This window comes from Myiozetetes cayanensis, unplaced genomic scaffold (assembly GCF_022539395.1).
Source record: "Myiozetetes cayanensis isolate MyiCay16 unplaced genomic scaffold, myiCay2020 scf2-11, whole genome shotgun sequence".
NCBI classification, from domain to species: Eukaryota; Metazoa; Chordata; class Aves; order Passeriformes; family Tyrannidae; genus Myiozetetes; species Myiozetetes cayanensis.
The window spans coordinates 39,208,403-39,219,456 of record NW_026087411.1 but is presented as its reverse complement, the minus strand read 5'-3'; the positions used below and the strand labels follow the sequence as shown (position 1 = coordinate 39,219,456).

The 11,054-nt window shown below is 39.1% G+C and overlaps 1 protein-coding gene across 1 annotated transcript in view; it reads right to left on the bottom strand.

Moving 5' to 3' along the window:
• Nucleotides 1-9: 9 nt before the first annotated feature.
• The window catches only part of B3GALNT2 (beta-1,3-N-acetylgalactosaminyltransferase 2), a 31,522-nt gene continuing 20,477 nt past the window's right edge, over nucleotides 10-11,054 (bottom strand). The window contains exons 6-12 of the mRNA XM_050316627.1: nucleotides 8,194-8,304; nucleotides 7,358-7,436; nucleotides 5,892-6,075; nucleotides 4,098-4,223; nucleotides 1,868-2,027; nucleotides 1,383-1,439; nucleotides 10-1,017 (exon numbers count right to left, since the gene is read on the bottom strand). Of these exons, the coding sequence (XP_050172584.1) occupies nucleotides 883-1,017; nucleotides 1,383-1,439; nucleotides 1,868-2,027; nucleotides 4,098-4,223; nucleotides 5,892-6,075; nucleotides 7,358-7,436; nucleotides 8,194-8,304 (852 nt within the window). The 3' untranslated portion in view covers nucleotides 10-882. The remainder of the gene's footprint in view (nucleotides 1,018-1,382; nucleotides 1,440-1,867; nucleotides 2,028-4,097; nucleotides 4,224-5,891; nucleotides 6,076-7,357; nucleotides 7,437-8,193; nucleotides 8,305-11,054) is intronic.

Sequence of the window (11,054 nt, the reverse complement as noted above, 5' to 3'; positions counted from 1 at the left end):
AAGACAAGATCAGTGCTGCACTGAGAGGCTACTTGCTCTTTGTTTCCACCTACGTCCAGCCACCTTACAGCAAACGAAACCCAGCAGTAATTTTAGAAGTACCTGCACAGCCTTAGACTATTAAAGTCAAAATCTGACAGACCTTTATCCTACCCTACAGTGTTAACATACCACAGTATAAACAAGTTCTCAGCACAATGCAAAGCAATGCTACTTATTTTACATTCTTTAGTGTGCTGTTCCTCAATCTTACTTCACTTTCCCTTGTGTAACCTCAGATTCATATCTAATAACACAGTGAGCTCTCAGAAATCCCTCCCAAGTTTGCAGTACTTGAAGATTTGGTATAAGCAAACTTTGATAGTGTTTATACCTAAAATGACAATGTTGTATAAACAAACTAAGCATAAATCCTAACCCCACTGCTGTCCTAGCCCCTGCACAGATGAGGGCACCCCCTTAGACAGCACAGAACCTGCTGCAGCGAGACTTACCGGATGCCCTGATGCTGAGCACAGCTCTCCAATGGATCCTGGTACTGCTCTATACTGAGTTAAATCAGTAATTCTTTAATTTACAAAAGACAGGCTAGTTGGCATTCTTAAGTGCATTTATTAATTACAAGTAGGTCTTTACCTTTATATAAAAAGGAAATTTTTTTACCTTAAACATTTTGGTTTTTGTCAGATCAATCTACACTATAGAAAATGAATAGTATCAGTCCACTTGTAGTTATCAAAAGGGATGTGCAAATATTGTTATACTTAAGTTGAAACCCAACATTAAAAGGTACCTTAATATTTCTCATGGTTCCAGGAATAAATCAAAATGTACACTTTTCCATGATCACTATACACTACCCTGTTTTCCAAGGCAAGTCCATCATCTTTCCTCACATCTACATGGATCTCCACAGAGTTCCTTTAATCTCCAGAGCTCTCTCAGTTCCTGGGGAGAGTACTGGGGGGAAGACAGCATGCCACTCTCACATGTCTTCTCACACAACCAGAGACCATCCTGTTAGAGAGAGAACCATTTCAATAGTTTTTCTTACACAGAATTTAGTCCCCATCAATTTTCACTTTCAAGAATCGGGTGTTCACGGCTTCTAGCAACAAACATTGCACACAAAGGTCCCCAACTGATCTGCTCGACCTAATCAGAGAACCTGAGGGGTAGGGATAGGAGTCTGCAGGTGGTTTGTGGCGGTTCTGTGGTCTTTCTTTTGAATACATCTTCAAATTTTGATTTTTTTTTCCCCCTTGGATTTTAATTCAATGGTTGTTTCAATTTCTTTTTAAAGAAAAATCATTTCCCCTATTTTATGCTACTTGGAATAGGTGTTCTCTTCCTGTGGGATCAGACAATTCCTTCAGACTTACTTGATATCGCTTGGGTCCTACAGCTGCCATCCAGATGCCCATGCTCACATCTTCACCCTGAGATGACACATTAAAATAAAAAATACAGATATCAGCACCAGGAAAGCATAAAGCATGACTTGGTGACCTGGAATAAGTTGCATCATGTACCAGCAGTAAAGAATGGTAGCTACAAAAACCTATGTTTGACTGTTTTAGGGCTGTTAAATTAATCCTCCCAGCTTCCTTGTGTTAATACATTGTTCTTTGGAGGTCAGAGTACAAAAACAAAGATTACAGCTCCCAAAGTTCTCAGTCCAAAACATCTAACATCTGTGTTTTGACCTAGAACAGGCACTAAGTGTAGAGACCACAAAAATTCCAAAGCTAGCATTAGCCAGGAGAACCCAACACTAACACTGGAGCAATGTTCTTTCCAACTCAATTCAGTACATGCTGTGTCAAGACTAGTTTAAGATAGTCAACCTGAACCAACTCTTTATTACCTGGTACGTCTTTAACCTTTCAGAGTTGCTTGCCAGCCACTGAACAATGTCTTTGGAGATGACATAGCCGGACCCACAAGCAAAGGCTGGATATGCAGGACTTGGATACTCCAGCTCTTGCCATTTCCCAGTTCGGTCAACTGCCCAATTTAGTCTGAAACTGAAGACCATGTTAGAGATGATTATAGAGAGCCCTCTGTGGAACCTACAAACACTGCTAACAATTGGAGTAACACTGATAACAAACAATATTAAGAGGAAGAAGTAGAAGGTGATCCTAATTATAGTTCCTAGCCTCATTTCTCTAGGGCACACATCTAATTGAACACAAGTGCTAATATCATAACTATTGTCTGGTCTCAGTCTTGGGTAATGGGAGAAAGTTCTCAGAACAGAAACCAATATTGACAAAGTCAGTTCTTCAGCATGCTGCACCTTGCTGCTGGGTTTTGAACCAGGCAAGCACATGCATCCTTTCCTATGTTCTGTAACACATCCGGGTCCTGTTAATTAACCCCTCTGGTTAATCAGCATGACACAAAGTCAGTGCCTCCAGCAGGCATGGAGATGCAGTGATGTTACACAACCCGTTTTCCTGATAAAACTGGTGGCTGCTTAAAAACCAGGAAGCAATATATACCTTCTCTCAGCCATTTTCCAAATGAAACTCAACAAAGCAGATGTTCAAAGGCTGCCATCGCTGAATTACAAAAAAAAACATTCCTGCCAGTGGTGTTCTCTAAGGAAGACTTTATTCACCACCAGAGGCCTGCAGAAAGCCAGTAGTGCTCTGTCTGCAGTCTCTCCAGACAAACTCCCAGCCCCAGGCAGCGTGGCAGAGCTCGCTGACACAGCGTGTGGCCCTATGGACCCTGTCAAACTGCCATGTGAGGCAGGGAGAAGCACCCTGCTTTTTCTTTTTGGGAACAGGCTGTTTCTGCACTCCCCTGGCCTTACAAATACTTCATGCACTCACAGATAAGTGGCATAACTGTGTCAATGCAGCAGGTTCTCTTCTTTTTACAAACAAGTAAGTTTGTTTTTTGCTGAGTTCAGTCATGAGCTACTAAGAATTGTCACCTCAGACAACAGCCCTGAAAGGGAGAAATTGTAGCCGAGTAGCAGATCTCTTATCAGACTCTGCACATTCTCAGTGTAAACTGACATGTTAAAGCACCAAAGAGATAGAAGTCACATCCAATACCTGAATTCACTTTAGACTCAGTACTTTCCCCTCTACTGAATCACAGCAGGAAGGGTGCAACCCCCTCCAGACTGAGAAGCACCTGCTTTGTTAATCATTTTATACTTCCATAGTTATTTCAGCATCGTTCCCTACACCTCACACTTGCCTTAGCTGAAGAGTGTGACTATTAGAGAATTTACACTTGAAGATGTCACCTCTACAGATCTTTGAGATAACCATAAGAGAGCCAGCTATTTCACACACACTTGACCACACACCGTATTAAATCATTTATGAGTAAGCAACAGTCAGTACCAGATTTGTGAAGCAAAGCAGCAAAGGCCTGTTTTAGTTCAGTAAGCAGATGGCAACAGGAAGGGCCATTGTGCCATTATGCTATGCTGAATGTTATAGAAGTGTAGAGTTTCTGCTATATTGGATGCTATACCAGAGCTGCAATGCATTCCATGAATGGAAGGGATGATGTGGGCTATTTTGATCCTCCTAGTTATTCACAAGCATAATACAGGCTGGGAAAGTTCACTCAAAAATTCATTGATCAGATCTACCATTTCAAACAGCAGCAGAAATGGGTAGCCTGTCACTCACAGACGTCAAAGTAAGGTGCAGACCATAAAGGACGTTTTGTTTCTCCTGTTTGCCCCATCTCCTCAAGCCCACCAGAAAACCCACAAAAAGTAATGTTTACAGTTCTTTAGTATGTACTTGCCTTTTAACCTCACTGTGTTGCTGGAATACTTTTATTTACTTAAGTACATGACAAAGATGTCTATAAAATGTTTTGAAACTAGGTATGATACTCAGCAAGTTTAACTCATTGCAAAGGCACACTCTGGAAAGTTACTGTTTTCTGACTGGTTTCTGTCTTCTGAGATTCAAAGTTCTCACACATACAGAAGTCCTGCCTTTTATAACTGGCTCCCTTAGGCAGAGAAGGGGAACCCACATGAAATTAGACTTAAATCACTGAACTGTTCACTAAAGACATGATATCTCCTAAAGACAAGTTAGGAAAAAACTCACTTTCCCCACCAAATGTTTGGCCTGTCCAAATTTTTCTGCATTATCCTGTTAAAAACAGCCTCCAAATCAATGTAACAGTCGTCATCCGTCTTCAGCAACAAGTCAAAACTCGTTGATTCAACCGTCCTGCAGCCAAAAAGAAAAGTGATGAGATGCTGAGCCACACACCACAATCTACAGATACACAGTACAAGGCTCTGTAAATGTTTTTGGGAAGTAGAGGGAGAAGGAAGAGGGAAGGAATGTCTTTCCTACCCTTGACTTTTAAATGTTTTCTCTATCAACCAAGGCTGACTGCTTGTCCTACAGAAAGCAGATGCAGCTGCATCTGAGGACAATCTTACAACATGGCCTTGTGCATGACCTGAAAAAAACAAAGTTTTGTTCTCCAGGACAGATGGTGGATTTATTAATGAATCTGTCTTAAATCTGACTTCAGGAGGATATGAATCCTTGCTGATGATGGCAGCACAGCTGTTAAAAGCCACTGGCTGCACGTCAGTAGCTTCCTTTCAGGATGAGACAGTCAGTTCAACATAATGAGAAGGTTGTAGGTTTTAACAAACATCTGTGAAAGCAGCTCCGTACTTACTCTTTCTCAGTAAAAGTACCCTTCAAATATGAAAAATGTAATCTTTAACTGTCTGCAATAGTTGAATGTCTGACTCTCACAAAATATACCAGAAAAGATTCTAGGAATCATGGCTGAGTTGGTTACAAACACTGCTTTTAAGGGTAATTTCTCATAATAAGAAAGGCATTTTTTAAAGCTTTTCATTACTAAATCTTGAAGTATTGCTAATCTTTAAGAAATGATCATGAAGATCTAAGTCTTGACATTTAAACTTTTAGAACTGAAAGCATGGTTCAGTTTTTCAGTTACATTCATAACCGTGAAATTTGTTAAATAAGTGAATAATCTTGCAAGAAACTAAACTGAATCCTGGCTAAATTACAACTATATTTCTTACTGCACAGCAACATCAATTAATTTAAACAGTTGCCTCAGAGTAATGGAAATAATTGAAAATTAGAGGTAATCACTTATTAATCAATGTGTTACACTATGAAAATTCTTCCCATCAACCTTCTGTCCCCCCTGTACACAAGCTTCCCATCCTTCCCTGCAACTCAGCACTGGTGTGGCCACATCTAGACTGCAGTGTGCAGTCTCAGACTCCTCGGTACGAGAGGGGCACGGACATACTGGGTGCAGAGTCCAGCAAGGGCCATCAAGATGATTAAATGGCATCTTTCCAATGAGGAAAGGTGAGAGAGCTGAGACTGTTCAGCCTGAAGAAAAGAAGGCTTGGAGAGAGCTCATTAATGTATAAATATCTGAAAGGAGGGTGTAAAGAGCTGGAGCCAAGCTCTTCTCAGTGGTGTCCAGTGACAGGACAAGAGGCAATGGCCACTTACAGAAACACTGAGTTAAGTATTCAAACTGGCCAAAAGCCATCCTTTGAAAGACTAAAACTGCTAGTTTTCAGCTAGATACAAATTAAAAGAAATTACAAGGAGGCATGGCAATTTTCACACCTGGACTCTTAGGGCAGAAGCCTGTCTTGCCAGCTCATGCTTACTTGAGGCACCAGTGGTCAGCATTCTATATGCTATAGACTATAGGTGTTGTTATTTTACTCACTACATGCACCCAAAATTGCAAGAGAGAAATAGAAATACAACTTGATGAAGTAAATCACATAAGGCATGCATTTTATGGAACTTTTGCTGGATCACCTTGCACTACAGACAGCAACATTCTGAAGGGAAAACACTTTATTTTCAACTTACCATCTGTAGAAGTTCAGCAGTTTGGTGGGAACATTTCTGTAAGTGTCAATAACATCTACAAAAACAATATCATCATAGGTAATACTTTCTTCCTTCAATAAAGTATCTTCTTTTTCAAGGTTTTTTATGTGATTTGTAAACCTTTCCGGGCGAGTATGGAGGTTTTGTAAAAGAGCATCACCTTCTGAAAGAAAGAACACCCATCATTAAGCAAAGATGCATATTTACGTACTATTTCACATGTTTCTCTTAGATCATACATGATCTATTGACAAAATTAATCTGAAAAAGCATTCAAATTAATGGGGTTATGAAAATCCTGCAATTAGTTTTAAAATTTCTATGAAATGGTAAAAGTTGCAGAACAACAAAGAAATGTATTTTTGTATAAGGTCTTGCACAGAAAGTTTCAAGTAAAAAAAGTATTCTCTTCCTTTTCAGTAATAAAATCATTCAACTTTATTTAAAGTTCTTTATATTAAAGAGTGGTCAGGGATTTAACTATTACTTTTACCAGTAGAGTAAAAAGGCTACTGTTATACACTTACTTGTATTATACAGTATTATAATGTTAATTATATACTTAATTACTCCTAAGTGTATGTTTCTAGCATTAAAAAACCCCAAAACAACAAACCAACCAACCAATCAAAAATCCTATGCTAAATATAATCAAATAGGCATCGCTTTGATGTAGCACAGATGGTCCCTGCTGAACCAAATCTCATAACTGTTTGCAGGTTAAAGCTAGAAAAATATTGCAGGTAAGGAGATAGTCTGTGGTACTGAAGAACTGTTTGACAAACAAGATGGAAGGCCTTTAGCACACACCTCAATTTAGGCTCCTACAGAGATGACAGGACGACAGGACTGCCCAATTATATCTGTGAGGCCTAGCTATAAAAACACAGGAATAGCACTCTGAAAGTCACTACTGATGTTGGGTATGATGGACCGGCAAGAACACATCAGTGCAAGTGCTAGACCTTAGACATGAGGCAGGGTTCCTATAGAGTCTCTGGGCATTCTGCTGAAATAGGTGTAAAACAGCAACAAGGGATGGAAAAGCTGGCTTTGCTGGGTAGTCATTGTTTGTCAATATGAAACATCATGATACAGTATCTCTAACAGCAGCAGCACTTGAAAAAAATGCGCAAAATATCAGGGAAGGATTTCATTGCACAACATTTTTTAACCTAATTTTGGATAACAAAAAAAGAAGTCTAGATAAAAAGACAAAGGGATGCAAGTCAAATGGAGTCGCTGACAAAAGGCAAGCAAAGAAACCACATCAGGACATTGACCTTAAGCATAAAAAAACCCATAAAGAAATTAATTGTACTTACTAAAAGAAAACCTAGGGTGACTAAGTTCACAGAGACAGCACAAACTATATCTTAGAAATGTAATTTAAATTAACTGTTCTATCATAACATCAAATGTGATGCTACATTTTGCAGACTTACCTTGAATAGTGTAGATAAAACCACCTGCTATTCCCTCTACACCTTCTGTGAGTTCATGTGGCAGTGACCCTTCCCCTGCCTGCCAGGAACAGATTAATGGAAAGAAATAGATTAGTTCATCTCTCATTACTGATGTGTTTTTCCCTATGTTTTTAAGGTGTGAAGTTTTCTGACAACTGAGAATGAAATTAACTGAAAGCTCTTCTGGTTTAGGTGCCTGCACAATCATAAAATCATAGAATATCCTGAGTTGGAAGGGACCTCAAGGATCACCAAAGTCCAGTTCCTGGCCCTGCACAGGACCACTCCAAGAATCACACCATGTGCCATGAAAGACTAAGATTAAGATTTTTAACTGTATGGTTTTATGGCATTTTTTTGTTTTACCTAAAACGAGTGGAACCTGAAACTTCCAGAAGACTAGTTTTGAAGTTGACAGCAAAATGTAAAGTTATTCTGGCTAAATTACAATGGCACAGCATGTTTAGGCAAGCAACATTGACAGGAAAAGAAACACACTCCCAAAAAAAAGCCAACTAGACTTAATTCCATCAATTGGGATTTTATCACAAGATTTTTGACCTACATTTTGTCATCTCTGATACTGCTTCACACCCAAGAAAGACAATAAGGTGAGATTTACTCCCACCAAAATAAAAGAAAATGCCACTTACAAGCATAATTTTTTGCTAGAAGGTAAACTTCCCCTCTGAGACAACAGGAAAACTACTGAATTAATGATTTACACAAAGAAACATAGAAAAGTAAAATGCTAAATACTCAAGGCTTATAGGAAAAACAGAAACGTGGTGGAAAGGGAAGGTGAAGGGACTCACTGTAATGACTCTGAAAACACCTCCTCCATCGTTCACCATCACTTTATGAAGGTTTCTTGAAACCAGGCCTTGAAGATCCTGGCTCTCCCACACAATGGTACCTTCAAAACTCTGGTAAAAGAGCAAAACACCATTTTGCAGGTATTCAAAGACTTCAAAGAATGAAAATCAAACAGTTTGGGTCTTTTTTATTTTAAAATAGTCAACTTCACAGAAGATTAGCTTGAATGCATGACATCAATGTTTTACTTACACTTCAATAAGAAAAAAGTTACTCATAAAAGAAATACACCTGTGAAACTCAGTAACACAATGTTCTGAAGACTAATCACGAATCTCTGTATCATGAACATTACACTTTTAACAGAAGTCTAGTGTAAAAAGCTTTGGCTTTCTAAAATCATCAAAATTGCATTTAAAAGTGACCTAATGAATTTTTAAAAATCAAATATAAAATCCTGCATTACAAAGAGAATACGTTAAAGCAGATTTGGAAGTCAGTGCAGCTTTTTAGTTATCTGCCAAGCAGAGATCAGAGACTCGATCCTGACACCAGCAAAACTCAAAGGAAAATACAGCCACCTTTATCCTAGTAAAGGTGTCACAAGCTACTGTAGGAGAGTCACAGAATTCTGACCTCACATCTTGGCTAACAAGGAAGAAAAAGACAAGTGAATATCTTTAAAATTTTCTAGTTTTAATTGTCAAATTTAACTATGTCACTCCATGGTTTATATATATATATGTGTGTGTGTAAATTCTTGCATTTAAGTGGGCTGCATTTCATCTTTAAACTGAAGACCCCTGAGAACATGCAAAAGAACAGGTGGTATGTTGAACAAGTAGGAGTACTGGTAGCATTATACTTTTTTATATTTTTAAACAAATTTCACCCTTATGACAAAGGAGTAAAGAGTAGTTGTAGGGTTATTATACTCCTGTTTGCCAGATGAGGACATTCCGTTTCATCTCTCACAGTTTCATAGGCAATACACTGATAGTTATTATGGGCCTTGAAAGAGAGAAAAAACTTGTTCGTAGATGCATCTCTGTTGCTGTAGGAAGTCTGTTTACCTGTACTAACCTCTCATCTCTTCCCATTTTGGCTTCCTTGTACACTAGAAAGCTTCTCCAGAAATCCTCCAATTATTGACACACTGCTAAGGTCTAGGTTAGAGTTCAGCTTAATTCTTTGCTTTCCTCTAGAAGTAGGTCTTAACGTCTGTGGCAGTCTCAGTATTTAATGACAGCTGTGTATTTCAGAAGTCTCTCATCTATTTTTTATAATGCCAGCTTTATAATCTAATAATAGAGCTAGCCAGTGTTTATCAAGCCTGACTTGCATGCTCAATACCTTCCCCTTGTTTGTTTAATTATCTCTCAGTTATCAAAACAAATGGACCATTATTAAAGACTTTTTTTTAGCGGCAGGACCTCTGAACACCCTGCACAGTAAAACCTACATGCTCGATTTCTCTGTTTGCAGTGACTGTCATTTCCCATTCCCATGTTTTTAGCTGCAGGGACTGGGCTCTAATCACTCTTCAGTGCCTTGTTTACAGACACAACCTTTGGTAAGTTGTTAGTGAACAGGAAAGTCCTTTCACGCCTCAGCAACCAGAAACATTAAAATTCTCAGCACTGACTCTTCCTGATACTGACTTCAAATATGTACCAAGAGTCTTACTCAGTTATTACCAGTGAACCTCAGTGCAAGGTGTCCTAAAGCTGCAAACTATCATTATTCTCCAGGTTGAGAGACTTGTAAGCAAATGTTCTAATTACTTTAGCCTTCAGCTATTCTTACTCTAAGCCGATTAATGAAAGCTGAGGCCTGAAAATGCTTAAAGCAAAACATTAGTGGCACACCTGAGACTACATTATCTGTTTTTCCCCATTTAAATTCCAGCCTTGTTGCTGCCAGAGTGCAGTGGCATTTGCAGTGAATACCGAACAGCTGTACTCACATAATGCAGCCCTGCCAAACTCCTTTCCTAATGTTAAACAGTGCTATGGTTTTTGTTCGTCTAACTACTCCCCATTAGTAACACAGAGTATGCCTCGTACAGAGTCGCATTTTCATGCAAGCGGCCTGTGGCTTTTTGACATTGCTAAGACTTGGCTGTAAGAGCCGCTGTGTGAGTTTTAGTTATCTGCTAGTGGTTCTGCTCTTCTGTGCTTTCAGTCATTCCAAAGCTGAATGATCGATTCTGTCTTTCACAATCTGGCCTGCCAGATGCTTATTCGAATGCTGCATTTCCCTTCCTTTCCCCAAGACGAGCAGAAAGAGCAGCACTTCAGCTGGAAGATGAATGAAGCTCTTCAGCAGTCTGTACAATCCATTACTTCTTCAAGGTGGAAAGGCAGAGAATGGATACTGCCTCAGAAACCATCTTATGACAATCAAACAGCTTACTAAATTTACTGCTCACAAGTAGACAGGGACACGTGGGCATTCCCATCTCCTCTGAATCACCGTGTATGGTTCAGCATCCTGAGTATCACAGGAGACTACACGCTGTGCATAAGCCCCATTAATCTACATTACAAACATCATGTTATCCTGTAAGCATTCAGCGCGTGACACATATCAGATTAAGGAAGCCCACACAAAGAAATATATGAATACTAATATCCTCTCTCCAAAGGAAACACTTCCCATCTGTCTCTCAGGAAAAATGCAATCATTTACAGCAAAATTACAACTGCCTAGAATTTTAGTATCTCAGAACGAAGTCTTACAGGGAAAAGGCTCACATGATATACTACCAAATTACCGGGTAACTAATACACTTTTTAAAAAAGTAAAATAAACCCTTAACCATTTCAGTATGAAATTAGATTGTCAAAACATATACACA